General features: G+C 37.7%; 1 protein-coding gene across 1 annotated transcript in view; it reads right to left on the reverse strand.

Moving 5' to 3' along the window:
• Positions 1-421: 421 nt before the first annotated feature.
• The window catches only part of TRPC6 (transient receptor potential cation channel subfamily C member 6), a 136,388-nt gene continuing 118,039 nt past the window's right edge, over positions 422-18,770 (reverse strand). The window contains exons 11-13 of the mRNA XM_050758258.1: positions 3,887-3,970; positions 2,539-2,614; positions 422-1,993 (exon numbers count right to left, since the gene is read on the reverse strand). Coding sequence (XP_050614215.1) covers positions 1,842-1,993; positions 2,539-2,614; positions 3,887-3,970 — 312 coding nt within the window. The 3' untranslated portion in view covers positions 422-1,841. The remainder of the gene's footprint in view (positions 1,994-2,538; positions 2,615-3,886; positions 3,971-18,770) is intronic.

Here is an 18,770-nt window from a genome sequence, read left to right on the forward strand (position 1 = left end):
CATCTTCCAACTTAGAAGAAATGCCAATTATTCTAAGTTGGAAGATGAAATTCGAAGATATGTCAATTAAGTTGCACTTTGATGAAAATCTGACTTTAGGACATTAATTTGAACCATAGGAGCCACCAGGAGGGTAGTGCCTTTTGCTGAGGAACCCACAGTCATGCCTGTTGAGTTTCCCAAAACTTATATCTTGTCAAGTCAATCCAACTTAGAAGACACTGAGGAATCTGAATATCTTTTCTTGAGTCTTCTGGAGTCAAGCCCATGTGCTGTCATAGAGCATCCTTGGGATGAAGGTCCATCTCTTGCATGGCACAACACACACTTTTTGTGGATGTTAGACTATTTTAATTTGCTGGTAGTGCATTTAGTATGAGGTTGACTTTTTACAACTACTGATTCAAATATTGTCACAAAATATTTAAAAATTGATCTTTATGTATCACCAAGTAACTTTTCCATAAGTAACATCCACAAATACAAAATCACTGGATATAAATTTTCAGCTGTATTTTCTGATCTGCTTACATAACTATTCTTTGATTTAAATTAAGCCAAAGTCGGAGCTAAAACAGATTTTCTGCGACCATTTCATCTTTAAGATGAAGTTAAAGATGTGCATTTGAAATCTCCTGTTATTGAATTGGTAGTAGCATTTCCAGTTGATGTCCATCATCCTCTGAATGCCAATGGTCTCTGAGTAAACATACGAACCTTCATCTCTTTTAGTTGTTTAAGACACCACTTCACATGATCAGTAAATAACAACAACCACCTCTTGATAAATGCACATGAATGCAAATTCCTGTTTTATATATTTGGGTAGGATAGAACATATTGAAAATAACAGATAAGTATTTACAAATTCCCACTTTATTTTTCCCCTTTACATTCAATGGCTAAGTGTGGGAATTCATCTGTAAATGCCCCCAGAAATGGCACAAAATTGTGCTATAATGGAACCAAATAACCACAATGTTTGGGGTTTTGATTTTTCTCCAATAAAACGTACTTATTTAGACAGTAATTTTTTAGTCACAATAAAAATTTATAACATAAAGAGCTTTCGTGTGCCCACATTAGCCACAAAATAAATAGGGCAATTACTTTATGTATGTGTGTACACATTTATATGTATACACACATATTTATGTGTGTGTGTGTGTACACACACACACACACACAACTGGATCATGTTTCCAGGGTTCAGTGGAGGAAAAACTTTTTTCATTGTTAAGTGTAATGTTTTCAAATAGATGAATCAGGAAATTTTACATAGATATAAGCCCATTTTGTATGAACAGTATCAGTCATGTGCTTTGAGGGGTAAGTAGGGTAAATGGTGGTTAAACAGCATTCTAAAGAAAGGACTAAAGCATTCTAAAGGCCCATGGACGACTCTCTCCAAAATTTCAGAGCTGGGAGACCCCAGCAGGGGATCCACAGAGCAGGGAAAAAGAAACCTGAAATAACCTTCAGAGGAAAAACTGCATGGGGAATAACGTAGGTCAGCCCCTGTCTGCTGGGACCCATTTTCAGGCAGACACTACATGGCAATGACATCATCACAACAGTTATATCCAAGAAAGCAGTTTATAAAACAAGCACCAAACAACTGGACATAATTTTCATCATAATCTACAGCCTTTACCCTGAACAGTGGAGTTTAATCACCAAAAAAATTAGATACTAGGGTTCCAGAAGATAGGATGGCCCAAGGTATCCTTTAACTTCTTCTTGTTTAAAAGGTGGGCACATTGGCACTTAAGAAAATAAATCAGAAAATAATATGGCTTCAAGTGGACAAATAAATATGAATTTCTAAGGAAGTCTTCACATTATCTATTGGTTTCCTCTTGATTTGGTTCCATGGATAATTTCTCTCCAAGTTCTCTAATAAGTTCTGCTAGGTCTTCTGTATTCTGGGATTTTTCTTCAAGGAGTTCATAGCGGAGACTTGAGATGTCCTGCTTAATTTCCTTCAGTTCCCCTTTGAAAGCAAGAGTGATAAGAAGTCAACTATAAATACTCACTGCAGTGACCCACTAGTGACTGTGGGACAGGAGGAAATCAGCTCTAGTTTCACACACAATTTTATTTTGAATTCTTTGAAAGGAAATAACTTCCTAATGAACCAAGTTTTTGTTTTCTAAGCTCAGTGTTTTGGTGAATGAAGAGATTATAGAAGAATGATAACAAAAGCCCTCAAGTAGGTTAAAACGAAACGGTGGTGAATCATTCAGGGGTTGAGGCAGCAGCCCCTTCCTTGCCTTTCCCACCCACTTCCTCCTCCCTCCAAGTCCACCATAAGAATGAGAGCTTTTTATCTAGCCAGGGGTACCTGTCCCCGCCTGTGGAGAAATAGCCTATTCCCCACCTTTAACAGAATGGTGGCTGGTGAGATCCTGTTCTACTTTGCCGCTTCCTTGAAGTTCACTCTCCCCATGCCCATCTCTGCAGCTTTCCTGCCACTCTGCATTAGGCTGCCATCCTGACTCACATTCAGGGGCTGATTTGCTTCTGCGTTCAACTCACCTTCGTTCACTTCGTCACTCTCCTTATCTATCTGGGCCTGCAGTACATATCTTTTAATGAGCCTTTTCATTATTTTCTAGAAGACAGAGAAAGGAGAAATCTATGTCAGCTTCAGATTCATGATAAATCTCTCATTTGGAACAAGTTTCAGAGTCCTCGTCCCTGTAGTGAGCCCTTTGGAAGTGATGGCTGTCAAAGACTAAGATGATTCAGGCGGGATGCATGCGATCGCCACATTTTGCTTTCCTTTTTAAAACAGCCTTCACGTCACCTGGGCTAATGACTCAAAAGTGAGTTCTTAGAAAAGAATGTTTAGAGCAAGTATGTAAGCCTTTATGTCCATTGTCTGTATTTGATTTGAAAAGTATTGGAGCAAGACAGTCTTTCAGTAGGGTAGGTAAAAGATATACACTACCGCTCATGGAAATGGGGGATTAAGCTAAGGTCTACTCATTGGAGCCCCACGTCTGACCCACCAAAAAAATGGAACCACTTTTTATTTTAAACTTTCTATTAATTTGGGAATGGCTAGTTTCAATGTAATACATTTTTCAAGTACCTGGGCTTCTATCATGCAAACATTGCTTTTACTATATAATTTTCATAAAAAGAAGGCGTCTTAGTGGGTGCTCAGAAAGTCCTGATGGTTTTAGAACTAAACAAAATTTTACACCTAAGCCAAGGTTAAATGATAGATAGTAAAACTCTACCTTCAAGAAGCTATTCTAAAGATATGGTTTAGTACATTAACAAGTATGTTCATAGAACTAGTTATATAACAGACAAAAATGAAACTTTAAATGTCCATCAATAAGGAATTATTTTTAGTAAATTATATATTTGTATAAGGGAATATGATAATTCACTGAAATTAATAGGAATATATATTTTGTGGAGAGAAAATCACAAGCTAAAAATGATTACTCATTATATAAGTACAATTAACTCATATAGTATTATATATATGCATTTTATAATAAAATATATGTAAAATTATGCACATCTAGACATATAATCAGCTGGCAGAATTTTCACCAAAAACAAGCAGTCTTTGTTTCTCACTGGTGGAATCTGAAATGAATTTTACTCTCTTAGGTTTTTTGTAAAGTTTGCCTTTTTCAGTGAACACGGAGACTCTCAGATCTGTGATTCCAAGACTTTATTTTTTTAACTTATATATCTCTATCACTTACAAAATGCCTGGTACTGGTAATTAATAAATATTTGTTGAATTAATGCATTATTTGATATTGAGAAAAATATCCTAATACTTTTAAAGAATCACATAGTTCAAGAATCTAAATATTGCAAATAACTAGTCTTGTTCCTTTAAAAAATCCATGCTTACCTGATACTGTCTTGGAGGATTATTGAAACTATTGAAACGGAAATCTTCTGAGCTCCTTACACTTGGTTGCTTATTGTACCCAACCTGTAACTTGAAAAGATTTAGAAATGGATTCCTAAATTTTCTTTCAAATAATAATATGAAATTAGTTATCTAATGAACTAAGAGTCTCATACACACAAATTATCTGTATGTATAGTGCCATTTATTGTGCTTAATATTCTGTCTTCCAAGACAAATCAGTGACATTTTAGGTGTGTTAGGTTAATGGCTATTAGAGGTTGTCTGAGGAGTCTCTTAGACTTTGTGGCTGCCAATCACGCTGTCATGAGAATCACGCTTCAGCCTTCTCACAGAGACATCCATGGTAGTCAAAGAGCCAAACAAATTGAGGAAATAATGGTGGTGACCTCAGAAGTCCATTGATGAGGGATCAACAGTGTCACCTGATTACCTAAGACATCCACACCTGCAGCAGGGTCTGATGTGGATCCTGCAGAAACACCAGGGTAAGACTGTGGTAGAACAGAATTCAGTTGCGAAAAAAGCTCTAATTAATGTTTGAATTTTAGATACTGAATACTATCCCATTTGGGCAGCACTTTTCAAATTAAAATACATTTACCCAAATAGGCAAATAACAAAAAATTAAAGCAATCTGCAATAAAGGTGGTAGCATATCATATTAACATGCTAAGAGGATGATTTAAAACCTCTTTAATGCATTTTCTAAAGGAAAAAAAAACCACTGGTTTTACAAAGAAATAGGTAGAAGAACTGAAGCAAAACAAGCAGCTCTAAATTTGCATGTTTATGATACACAACTGTTTCCTAGGGGAAGAGACACCTCGAGATTGTCTTCAAAGATACACAGTGATTCATATTTCCTGGTAATATCTATGTTGTTGTAAGTAAAGCTCAATGAGACTGAATTAAAATCCTTGCATTAACTTCAGTGCTTTGCTTTGATACCTTAAATAGCCACATACTGAATTAAAACAGCTACTCAGACATTCATCTATTGAACAAGTATATATCGAGGGTCCTCAAAATGTAAGCTGCTGTGCTAGGCTCTGTGTATAAATGAACATAAGCAATTATGGTGTAGCTGAGTTATGGTAATAGCTCAATTATGAAAAATATGACAAGATTGATAAGATTAATAAACAATATATAAATTTGAAAATAATTTAGATAGCATCATTTTTCATGTATCTATTTCCTTTTTCCTTCACTCTAAAAATGTCTGTGTCCATATATTTTTACTTATACTGAATTTTAAAATCACTCTGATAAATTATATAATTCATCAAATTAACCAAAGAGAGGCAGTTTAGGTTCTCAAAAAGAGCACTTGATGGGAACCTGAAAGATAAATGCCATCCGGCTTTGCCACAAGCTAGCCATGGAACAGTAGGCAAGATGCTTCAATGTTCTATCACCTTGTCTGACAATGAAGGAAGTGGTCTAGCTAGCTTCTATCATTCAAGCCCCACCAATTTATAAATTTGTGAAATGCATAAAAACTTCCACATAACATTTTAAATAATATAATGGGAACCCTGGTTTGAAACTATGATTTATGCCTTAAGAATATCATAAAAGGTGAGGACCAGTGTGAAGCTCCCATTAAGCCCATTATGATAAAGTGTGCAGGTGAGGACAGGCTCATAACCATCATGTCTCTGATTTATTTACTATCTATTCATCAACTCACCATTGACATTTTTGGCTAGATAATTCTTCAGTGTGGGTGGTCTCCTGTGCATTATGGAATGCTTAGCAGCATCCCTGGCCTCTCATCTACGGATTAGATGCCAATCACAGCTCCCACCACACCCCATTGTGACAACCAAAAATATCTGCAGGTATTATCAAATGCACTAGATTGGGGTGGAGGGCACAATCACCCATGGCACAGTTAAATGGTATGAAACTAAATATAAATTCACATGGAGCATTTTTATGTGACTAGTTTTTTTTCTAAGTATGAAATACCAAGTTTTGGATGCATATATAACATATTTTATTTTCAGAAAAAAATTCTAGTCAGTTTCTAATACATCATAGAAATTCAGTAAATGTTTCTTAAAAAACGGAATGATACAGAGAAGAGTAAACCTATCCAATGGTGCAAGGAAGTATTATTACCACTTGGTGGCAGAAAATCCTAATAGACAATTATTTAATGTCTGGAAATCCAAGTCTGCAACACTTTTATACATAAAAGAAAATTCAATTTGAAAATTGAATAGTATTTAAAGCTTAAGGATTTGGGTATTTATAGATGGTGCCAACATGTATACTGCCACAGAGGTTGGAAGTGGGAAGCTTGTTGACTATAAGCAGGAAGGACTGGATGCACGTTTTGTTCCTAATATGCAAATAAATACTCTCTCCAATTCTGAATGAACAATTGCCTGCCCCCTTTGTTAATACCTTCTACCACATTTTATGCATTCTTTATTCATTTTCTTTTTCATTTCCTAATAATTAGTTTGATATTAACATTTCTCATCTTGTAGGTTCATTGTAGGATTAGAGTGAGCGACACTAATAATTTGTTTCTAATTCATTAAAAAGAACAAGTAATCTTAAGTCTTTAAAGTTTCTTATATTGCTGGATATAGGAAGAGTTCATGGAGTCACCTATTTCCCACAAGCATTAAATGTCCTGCAGCCAGGAACAGAGCAATGAACTGAAAAGGTATGGACAATATATTCAGTCAGCAGTGAATGTAGATATGAAATGAAGCTGTGTTATACAGGGCTTATAAACATACTGCTCTGAATCAAGTGGATGTTGTTTCAAATTCAGGCTCTGTCACTTGTTTGAAATGGGACTGTCGGCAAATCATTTCACCTCTATATCCTTAGGATCCTCAGATATAGAACAGAGAAAATAGTATTACCCACCTCCCAGAGCTATTACAATTAAAGAGATGAGGTATAGAGAATATATAGCTTGAAATACACTGGACATTCTATAACTGTCAATAGCTATTACTTTGAAGAAAGATAAATATCTACTATGTGGCTTTAGGTCTATTTCATGGTTAACTTTAATCTACACATACCCCTTTACTTATGATGGGGTTATGTCCTGATAAATCCATTGTAAGTAAGGTGAAAATGCACTGAATACACCTAACTACTGAACATCATAACTTAGCCTAGCTGACCTTAACCATACTCAGAGCACTTTCCTTAGCTTACAGTTGGACAAAAGCATCTAGCACAACACCTATTTAGTTGAAAAATCATTAAGTTGAACTATGCTAAGTCTGGGACTGTCTGTAGTTAATTCATCCTAGAGATATTTTGCCAAATATTACTTTTTACTGATGTGCCCAAGTCCATGACTAAGTCCTTCAGGGAATGAACAGTGATTCCCACATTCGGATGAGCATTAAAATCTCCTAAGCTCTACCCTACATGGTTTAAACACCTACCCTAAGACGACAACTGGAATGTGATCTGTTCAGAAGTTGGAACAGGGCAGTTATTCAAGAAGTTATCTGGCATTTTCAGGTTTACACACGTAATAGACTATGGAAGAGATCAACTTTTAATTTATGCTATCCTTTCAGACTGTATATCTGAAAAGCTAATGCTAGCAACCACCACACTCAATGACCTTTAGAATTAAAGGATATGATTGAAGATAACGAACAGGTCTGCTTATTATATGAAAAGCTAATGCTAGCAACCACCAAAGTCAGTGACCTTTAGAGTTAAAGGATACAGTCAGAGATAATGAATAGGTCTGCTTACCTTGTTTCAAAATGTATTTTTATATATGGTTCATCCTACTTATATCTGTGGTGCACCTGGAGCAGTGTTTGTGCAGCTAACTAAATACTTTAAAATTCAAGAGGTCCGAGAGAGAAGACTTGAGTGAATCAGAAATTCACTTACCATCTTAGATATAGATGTTATGAAAATAAGATTAAGCATAAGCCATATGAGTTGGGTAGGAAAGAATGAACCATGAGAGTTTTTCTTAGTATGTATACACTAGGGCCAAACCATCTCATTAGCAATGGGCAAAAATTATTTGAAATATAAATGATTGCCTTAAAATTTTTTCTCAGGAATACAGTGTAATGTATGTAGTAAAACCAAACCATGTGAAATGTATCTCAAGTTTTGCTCACCACAGGCTCATATGGCAAGGGAAAAGAGATACTTTTGTTGATTTAAGCCTTCAAGAATCAAATGCCAAGACTGAGTTGGAAGTATGAGATGTACCCAGGATTATACATATGGTATATTATATATTAACCACTGTGGTATAATATGTGGGAGCGGGAGAAGGCAGAGAAAGCCTCTCCACTGTGAGGCTCTGCTCACCTGTGAAAGGGGGAGAGGTAAGAAGATTGTCTGGGAAAGTCAGTCAGCCCAAGGGGGAGCGGCACATCTCCATGGCTACCACAATACACAATTACACAAAAGGCTCTCTAGATTCTTAAATGGACAGTGGAATCAACGTTTTATTCCAAACTTCACAATTGAGGTCGGACATCACAGGGTTAGTATTTCTTCTACAACTGGTTTTAAGCTATGATTAAAATATGTGTTATTGAAAACTGTAACTCGTTTACAATATATCATATATATTTTGCTGATGATTAAAATAAATTTTAATTTTCCACATTTTTAGAGAAGCTACAGGGAAAATAAAATTATTTCATTTGATAGATACCATAGTTTCTATCATAAAGAAAAGGCATTTTGAATCTATTTGAATTTTTCTCTTATCTGTCCAGTGACTTATACATCCTTCACGCTTTCAGGATGAGTATTTTCTTACTGGAAAAATATAAGATCCAATTGCATTGACCTATCTTTGCAAAAAATTTATTGAGTTTTTTACAACCAAATAACAAAAAGAGCCATTTCTTTATAATACGAGTATATTACATTTGCATAGTGTCTGTGATTGTCAAAGTACCAATATAATCTTTCCAATATGCTTGTGTGATGGGTTGTACAACTTGATTATTTCTGTTTTATAGATGAGGAAACTAAGGTTCAGAGAAGTTAAATGAATTGCTGAAGGGGCAGTGATGTACACTTATTATAAGATCTCAATCTTCTGAGTACTTGGTTCAGTACTCTTATTATATCAATTTCCAAAGTGCAGTTTTGATAAGGAAGGAAAAGTAGTGAATATAAAATATTGATCAAACAAGCTGAATTTTATATATTCATATTGATCCATAATATATGTTATATGCAGTCAATTGCATATTATATAAAGTCAGTACATGTACCCCTTGGTATCCACGGGGGATTTGTTCCAAGACCGTTCTGAGCACACCAAAATCCACTGACACCCAGACCCCTTATAAAAAATGGTGTACTATTTGCATATAACTTATTCATAGCCACTGGTATACCTTAAATCATCTCTAGTACTTACAATGCCCAATATAATGTTATGTAACTATAATACAAATATTGTTATACTGTACTGTTTTTAAAATTATTATTCTTATGATCATATTATTTTTGATGTTTTTAATATTTTTGACCCATAGTTGGTTGAATCTGCGAATGCAGAACATATGGACATGGAGAGTGGACTGCGTGTGCGTGTGTGATATTTAATTGAAATGCCCTTTGCAAAATTGTAAAACAATTTTGTCATATCACACATTTTATAGCTCATAAATGGGAGGTAGGTGGAAAAGAGCCAGAACCATCTCCTTGGAATATTCAATTAAGAATTAGTTGTCTGCATTGTGAATGTACTTAATGCGCCTGAACCATACGCTTAAAAATGGTTAAAATGGTAAATTTTATGCTATATATATTTTATAACAATGAAAATAAATATAAAAAAGAAGTCAGTTGCCTGTATATGCCAACTCCAAGGATTGCTATGAATATTTAGGTTTTAGAGAAGGATACTGTTATTCTTGAGATTAATAATCCATAACCACTTATCGGTAAGAAAACATAATGGGCCACATTGTCAATTATAACACAACTCTCATAAGAAAGACTAAATAATATGACTAGCTGAAATGACACCCCTTAATGCCATTAAGGGGTGCCATGAAATGCTTAAATATTTAAGCATTTCAATATTTAAAATACCTACAGTGAAGTTAAATTTGTAAGATAGACTTGATTATATAATGCTTGGTACACATGTTACAAATGATTGAGACCAAACAATATGTCACCAGGAATAATTGAATTCTTTTCTGAATATATCCACTAACTAGGGAAGGCTTCGAGAAATTAAATCATTTCACCTTACTCCAGTTTTCTTATGTGATATGTGCAGATAATTTAATTCACACAAAATAATTTACTAAAATGTCGTAGCAAATTATAAAATTGTTTGGGCCAGGCACGGTGACTGATGCCTGTAATCCCAGCACTTTGGGTGATGGAGATCCTGTCTCAAAAAATAAAATGAAAAAAAAAAAATAAAATGTTTTGAGTTGAACACGTTTTGGAGATAAGCTATTTCATATTCTTTCAGTAACTTTTTCCCTTCATCTTTCTGTCCATATACCTTTCCCTCTGTACATTCATGCATTCTTTCTTTCCACAGACACTTGCAGGTACCAAAACTAAAGAAGTATTAAGGATCAGAGTTAAACTAAGACATGGGCTCTATCTTCGAGAACCCACACCTTCATCAGTTCGTTTGCCTCTTCCTGGTCTGGGGGATTGGTTAACACACCATGACCTATATGATTTCACCAAGGAAGAGGAATGGGAGGAAGAAACGGGCATGTGAGTAGTAAAATATACTTCCTACCATGTTCCTTACTAGGTATGTTATTTCATTAATTTAATGACCCTTCAAGGTTGTAGTAATGACAAGTGAGGAAACTCAGGCCTGTGAAGGCCATAAAGTGTATCTACATCCATTGCTGGAAAGTGGTGGGAAACCAACATGACCCTGTGTGTGTGTACTATGTAAGTGTGTGTTGCTGCCAAACATACCTGACAAATGCTAATTTTGTTGCCATTTTGCAAATAATGTCTACTGACATTCAAATGCATTCTGATATTACAATTCTCCATTATTGTTTTTGTTTCCTTTTTTTTATACTTTAAGTTCTGCAGTACATGTGCAGAAGGTGCAGGTTTGTTAAATAGATATACATGTGCCATGGTGGTTTGCTGCACCCATCAACCCAACATCTACATTAGGTATTTATCCTAATGCTATCCCTCCTCTAGTCCCCTACCCCCTGACAGGCCCCAGTGTGTGATGTTCCCTTCCCTATGTCCATGTGTTCTCATTGTTCAACTCCCACTTATGAGTGAGAACATGCAGTGTTTGGTTTTCTGTTCTTGTGTTAGTTTGCTGATCCAGCTTAATCCATGTGCCTGCAAAGGACATGAACTAATCCTTTTTTATGGCTGCACAGTATTCCATGGTGTAAATGTGCCACATTTTCTTTAGCCAGTCTATCATTGATGGACATTTGGGTTGGTTCCAAGTCTTTACTATTGTGAATACGGCCGCAATAAACATACGTGTGCATGAGTCTTTATAGTAGAATGATTTATAATCCTTTGGGTAGATACACAGTAATGGGATTGCTGTGTCAAATGTTATGTCTGGTTTGAGATACTTGAGGAATTGCCACACTGTCTTCCACAATGGTTGAACTATTTTACATTCCCCCCAAGAGTGTGAAGCGTGTTCCTGTTTCTCCACATCCTCTCCAGCATCTGTTGTTTCCTGACTTTTTAATGATCACCATTCTAATTGGCATGAGATGGTATCTCACTGTGGTTTTGATTTGCATTTCTCTAATGACCAGTGATGATGAGCATTTTTCATATGTTTGTTGGCTGCATAAATGTCTTCTTTTGAGACATTCGCCGACTTTGATGGGGTTGTTTTTTTGTTGTAAATTTGTTTAAGTTCTTTGTAGATTCTGGATATCAGCCCTTTGTCAGATGGACAGATTGCTAAAATTTTCTCCCATTCCGTAGGTTGCTTGTTCACTCTGATGGTAGTTTCTTTTGCTGTGCAGAAGATCTTTAGTTTAATTAGATCCCATTTGTCTATTTTGGCTTTTGTTGCCATTGCTTTTGAAGTCTTTGCCCATGCATATTTTCCTGAATGGTATTGCCTAGGTTTTCTTCTAGAAATTTTATGGTTTTAGGTCTTACATTTAAGTCTTTAATCCATCTTGAGTTGATTTTTGTATAAGGTGTAAAGAAGGGGTCCAGTTTCAGTTTTCTGCATATGGCTAGCCAGTTTTCCCAACACCATTTATTAAATAGGCAATCCTTTCCCCATTGCTTGTTTTTGTCAGGTTTATCAAAGATCAGATGGTTGTAGATGTGTGGTGTTATTTCTGAGGCCTCTGTTCTGTTCCATTGGTCTATCTCTCTGTTTTGGTACCAGTACCATGCTGTTTTGGTTACTGTAGCCTTGTAGTATAGTTTGAAGTCAGATAGTGTGATGCCTCCAGCTTTGTTCTTTTTACTTAGGATTATCTTGGTTATGTGGACTCTTTTGGTTCCATTTGATGTTTAAAGTAGTTTTTTCCAATTTTGTCAAGAAAGTCAGTGGTAGCTTGATGGGGATAGCATTGAATTTGTAAAGTACTTGGGGCAGTATGGCCATTTTCATGATATCGATTCTTCCGATCCATGAGCATGGAATGATTTTCCATGTGTTTATGTCCTGTCTTATTTCGTTGATCAGTGGTTTGTAGTTGTCCTTGAAGAGGTCTTTCACATCCCTTGTAAGTTGGATTCCTAGGTATTTTATTCTCTTTGAAGCAACTGTGAATGGGAGTTCACTCATGATTTGGCTCTCTGTCTGTTATGGGTGTATAGGAATGCTTGTGATTTTTGCACATTGATTTTGTATCCTGAGACTTTGCTGAAGTTGCTTATCTGCTTAAGGAGATTTTGGGCTGAGACGATGGGGTTTTCTAAATACACAATCATATCATCTGCAAACAGAGATAATTTGACTTCCTCCTTTCCTAATTGAATACCCTTTATTTCTTTCTCCTGCCTGATTGCCCTGGCCAGAACTTCCAATACTGTGTTAAGTAGGAATGGTGAGAGAGGGCATCCTTGTCTTGTGCTGATTTTCAAAGGAAATGCTTCCAGTTTTTGCCCATTCAGTATGATATTAGCTGTGGGTTTGTCATAAATAGCTCTTATTATTTTGAGATACATCTCATCGATACCTAGTTAATTGAGAGTTTTTAGCATGAAGCACTATTGAATTTGAATTTTGTCAAAGACCTTTTCTGCATCTATTGAGATAATCATGTCGTTTTTGTCATTGGTTCTGTTTATGTGATGGATTACATTTATTGATTTGGGTATGTTGAACCAGCCTTGCATCTCAGGGTTGAAGCCGACTTGATCATGGTAGATAAGCTTTCTGATGTGCTGCTGGATTCGGTTTGCCAGCATTTTAATGAAGATTTTCACATCAATGTTCATCAGGGATATTGGCCTGAAATTTTCTTTTTCTGTTGTGTCTCTGCCAGTTTTTAGTAACAGGATGATGCTGACCTCATAAAATGAGTTAGGGAGCATTCCATCTTTTTCTATTGTTTGGAATAGTTTCAGAAGGAATGGTACCAGCTCCTCTTTGTACCTCTAGTAGAATTTGGCTATGAATCCATCTGGTCCTGGACTTTTTTTAGTTGGTAGGCTATTAATTACTGTCTCAATTCTAGAACTTGTTATTGGTCTATTCAGGGATTCCACTTCTTCCTGGTTTAGTCTTGGGAGGGTGTATGTGTCCATAACTTATCTATTTCTTCTAGATTTTCTGTTTTATTTGCTTAGAGGTGTTTATAGTATTCTCTGATGATAGTTTGTATTTCTGTGAGATCAGTGGTGATATCCCCTATATCATTTTTTTTATTATATCTATTTGATTCTTCTCTCTTTTCTTCTGTATTAGTCTGGCTGGTAGTCTATCTATTTTGTTGATAATTTCAAAAAACCAGCTCCTGGATTCATTGATTTTTTTGAAGCATTTTTAAACATCTCTATCTCCTTCAGTTCTGCTCTGATCTTAGTTGTTTTCTCTTGCTTCTCTAGTTCTTCTAATTTTTGATGTAGGATGTCAATTTTAGATCATTCCTGCATTCTCTTGTGGACATTTAGCGCTATAAATTTCCCTCTAAACACTGTTTGAAATGTGTCTCATAGATTCTGGTATGTTGTGTCTTTGTTCTCATTGGTTTCAAAGAGCATCTTTATTTCTGCCTTCATTTCATTTCTTACCCAGTAGTCATTCAGGAGCAGGTTGTTCAGTTTCCATGTAGTTGTGCGGTTGTTATGACTTCTGTTCTTTTCCATTTGCTGAGGAGTGTTTTACTTCCAATTATGTGGTCAATTTTAGAATAAGTGTGATGTGGTGCTGAGAAGAAGGTATATTCTGTTGATTTGGGGTGGACAGTTCTGTAGATGTCTATTAGGTCTGCTTGGTCCAGAGCTGAGTTCAAGTCCTGAATATCCTTGTTAATTTTCTGTCTTGTTCATCTGTCAAATATTGAGAGTGGGGTGTTAGAGTCTCTCACTATTATTTTATGGGAGTCGAAGTCTCTTTGTAGGTCTCTAAGAACTTTCTTTATGAATCTGGGTGCTCCTGTATTGGGTGCATATATATTTAGGATAGTTAGCTCTTCTTGTTGCATTGATCCCTTTACCATTATGTAGTGCCCTTCATTGTCTTTTGTTCTTCGTTAATTTAAAGTCTGTTTTATCAGAGATTAGGATTATAACTCCTGTTTTTTTGTGTATGTTTTTGTTTTTTGTTTTGTTTTGTTTTGTTTTTGCTTGGTAAATATTCCTCCATACCTTTATTTTAAGCATATGTGTGTCTCTGCATGTGAGATGGGTCTTGACTCTTCAGCCAATATGTCAGTCTATGTCTTTTAATTGGGGCATTTATCCTGTTTACACTTAAGGTTAATATTGTTATACGTGAACTTGATCCTGCCATTATACTAGCTGGTTACTGTGCCCATTAGTTGATGTAGTTTCTTCATGGTGTTGATGGTCTTTACAATTTGGCATGTTTTTGCGTGGCTGGTATCAGCTGTCCCTTTCCATATTTAGTGCTTCCTTAAGGAGCTCTTGTAAGGCAGGGCTGGTGGTGACAACATCTCTTAGCATTTGCTTGTCTGTAAAGGATTTTATTTCTCTTTCATTTGTGAAGCTTAGTTGGGATGTGAAATTCTGGGTTGAAAATTCTTTTCATTAAGAATGTTGAGGCCGGGCGCAGTGGCTCAAGCCTGTAATCCCAGCACTTTGGGAGGCCGAGATGGGCGGATCACGAGGTCAGGAGATCGAGACCATCCTGGCTAACACGGTGAAACCCCGTCTCTACTAAAAAATACAAAAAACTAGCCGGGCGAGGTGGTGGGCGCCTGTAGTCCCAGCTACTCGGGAGGCTGAGGCAGGAGAATGGCGTGAACCCAGGAGACAGAGCTTGCAGTGAGCTGAGATCCGGCCACTGCACTCCAGCCTGGGCGACAGAGCGAGACTCCGTCTCAAAAAAAAAAAAAAAAAAAAGAATGTTGAATATTGGCCCCCACTCTCTTCTGGCTTGTAGGGTTTCTACAGAGAGATCTGCTGTTAGTCTGATGGGCTTCCCTTTGTGGGTACCCTGACCTTTCTCTCTGGCTGTCCTTAACATTTTTTGCTTCATTTCAACCTTGGTGAATTTGACAGTTATGTGTCTTGGGGTTGCTCTTCACAAGGAGTATCTTTGTGCTGTTCTCTGTATTTCCTGAATTTGAATGTTGGCCTGACTTACTGGATTGGGGAAGTTTTCCTGGATAATATCCTGAAGAGTGTTTTCCTATTTGGTTCCATTCTCCCTCTTCACTTTCAGGTACACTAATCTAACGTAGGCTTGGTCTTTCCACATAGTCCCATATTTCTTGGAGTCTTTGTTCATTCCTTTTCATTCTTTTTTCTCTAATCTTATTTCATTAAGTTGATCTTCGATCTCTGATATCCTTTCTTCTGCTTGTTCAATTTGGCTATTGATACTTGTGTATGCTTCACAAAGTTTTTGTGCTGTGTTTTTCAGCTCCGTCAGGTCATTCATGTTCTTCTTTAAACTGGTTATTCTAGTTAGCAATTTCTCTAACCTTTTTTCAAGGTTCTTAGCTTTTTTGCACTGGGTTAGAATATGTTCTTTTAGCTCAGAGAAGTTTGTTATTACCCACCTTCTGAAGCCTACTTCTGTCAGTTTGTCAAACTTATTCTCCGTCCAGTTTTGTTCCCTTGGTGCCGAGGAGTTGTGATCCTTTGGAGGCGAAGAGGCATTCTGGTTTTAGGAATTTTCAGCCTTTTTGCACTGGTTTCTCACCATCTTTGTGGATTTATCTACCTTTGGTCTTTGGTTTGTTAGTTTTCCTTCTAATAGGCCCCTCTGCTGCAGGTCTGCTGGAGTTTGCTGGAGGTCCACTCCAGACCGTGTTTGCCTGGGTATCACCAGCAGAGGCTGCAGAACAGCAAAGATTGCTGCCTGTTCTTTCCTCTGGAAGCTTTGTTCCAGAGGGGCACCTTCCAGGATACATGGGGGTCAGGGACCCACTTGAGGAGGCAGTCTGATCCTTAGCAGAGCTCAAACACTGTGCTGGGAGATCCGCTGCTCTCTTCAGAGCCGCCAGGCAGGGATGTTTATGTCTGCTGAAGCTGCGCCCACAGCCGCCCCTTCCCCCAGGTGCTCTGTCCCAGGGACACGAGGGTTTTATCTATAAGTCCCTGACTGGGGCTGCTGCCTTTCTTTCAGAGATGCCCTGCCCAGAGAGGAGAAATCTGGCAGTCTGGCCACGGTGGCCTTGCTGAGCTGCAGTGGGCTCTGCCTAGTTTGAACTTCCTGGCCAAACTGCCTACTCAAGCCTCAGCAATGGCGGATGCCCCTGCCACTACCAAACTTGAGTATCCCAGGTCGATCTCAGACTGCTGCTGTGCTGGCAATGATAATTTCAAGCCAGTGGTTCTTAGTTTGCTGTACTCCATGGGGGTGGGACCCGCCGAGCCAGACCACTTGTCTCCCTGGCATCAGCCCCCTTTCCAGGGGAGTGAATGGTTCTGTCTCAGTGGCATTCCAGGCACCACTGGGGTATGGAAAACAAACAAACAAACAAACTCCTGCAGTTAGTTCAGTGTCTGCCCAAGCAGCCGCCCAGTTTTGTGCTTGAAACCCAGGGCCCTGGTGGGGTAGGCACCAGAGGGAATCTCCTGGTCTGCAGGTTGTGAAGACCATGGGAAAAGCGCAGTATCTGGGCCGGAGTGCATGGTTCCTCAGGCTCAGTCCCTCATGGCTTCCCTTGGGAAGGGGAGAAAATTCCCCAAACCATTGTGCTGCCCAGGTGAGGTGGTGCCCCACCCTTCTTTGGCTCACCTTCTGTGGGCTACACCCACTGTCCAACCAGCCCCTATGAGATGAACTGGGTACCTCAGTTAGAAATGCAGAAATCACCTGCCTTCAGCGTCGATCTCGCTGGGCGCTGCAGACCACAGCTGTTCCTATTCAGCCATCTTGCCAGAAATCCTGTTTTTGTTTCTTCCACTCACTGCTTCATTTATTTCATTTTTTTGCATTCTTTTTATAGGGCTTTTAGGCTTAGTATTATTTCTCTGTCCTCACTGGATTAATATCACTACCAAATTATGTGGTATACTTACTGTTCCTGCTCTCTAGTAATTGCAATAAAAATAATAAGTAGCTATTACATACCCACTATGTGCCAGGCCCTGTTGTCAGAACTTTACAGTATTAAGTAATTTAATATTCAAAAGAACATTTGGGTGTTGGTGTGATTACTGCCTACAACCTGTGAACAAGTAGAGTCTTAATGAGACAACATTCTAAGTAGAATACACACAGGCATGCGTTAGAATCATAGAAATTGCTCACAAAATATTTGAACTTAATTCTGTGTTTCCTATGTATTCTCTTCATCATAACCATCATCATGAGAACAGGGGTGGTAGGCTTCTTCTGTAAAGAGCCAGATAATAAATATTTTAGGATTTGTGGGCCATATATGGTCTCTCTCACATATCCTTATTTTTTTCACAACTATTTAGAAATGTAATTTTTAAAAAAATCTCTAACTCTCAGTCTGAAAACAGGCTAAAGACTAAATGTGGTCTGAGGGCTATGATTTGTTGACCCCCATACACTAGCCTCCTAACCACTAAACTATCCTTTCTAGAGTGAAATGACTTTGTAGCTCTGTTACATTCCTTATTTTCCATTTCTTAAATTTCCTTTATTGGCATCATTTTTAAACGCAATCTAGATTCACCTGGATAGGCAACCCAAACAAAACTTGTCTGAACAGCAAGAATGTGCCAATTTGCAATGACCCTAATCTGCTGACTCTCTTGGATGACCAGGGACAATTTCCACTTGCCTTCTTGCTGTCTTGCTCTCAGCTCATGCAGCCCCATTGCTGTGACCGAGCCCCAGACTGTGGCAGGGCTTGCAGAATTCATGCACAGGTCTCTCACCCACATGTTACCTCCCATTGAAGCCCTTCTCACCTGTGATATTGTTCTTTGGAAGTTCTTCCCAATCTTACTAGGGCTAATGGCTTAGGGTTCCCCTTACCTAAAGCTCTCCTGTTTTCTGATATGTACTGGGTAATGGTTGACATGCTAGTGGAAGGGATGGTTAGAAAGGAAGCTGGGAGGTTGGATATCAGATAGGCCTTAACAGGATTCCTATGTTGTTGGGGGAGGTAACATAACCAGCTTAAAAAACACACAAAAAAATGGTCTCCCTCCTTGTCATTTGTATTCCATGGGATGGCCATGTATCACAGTTCTGGTCAATGAGCTATAACAACAGAAATTGTTGGGAGATTCTTCTGAAGGTGGTGGCAGATTTAGC

Source organism: Macaca thibetana, chromosome 14 (genome assembly GCF_024542745.1).
Source record: "Macaca thibetana thibetana isolate TM-01 chromosome 14, ASM2454274v1, whole genome shotgun sequence".
Taxonomy (NCBI): Eukaryota; Metazoa; Chordata; class Mammalia; order Primates; family Cercopithecidae; genus Macaca; species Macaca thibetana.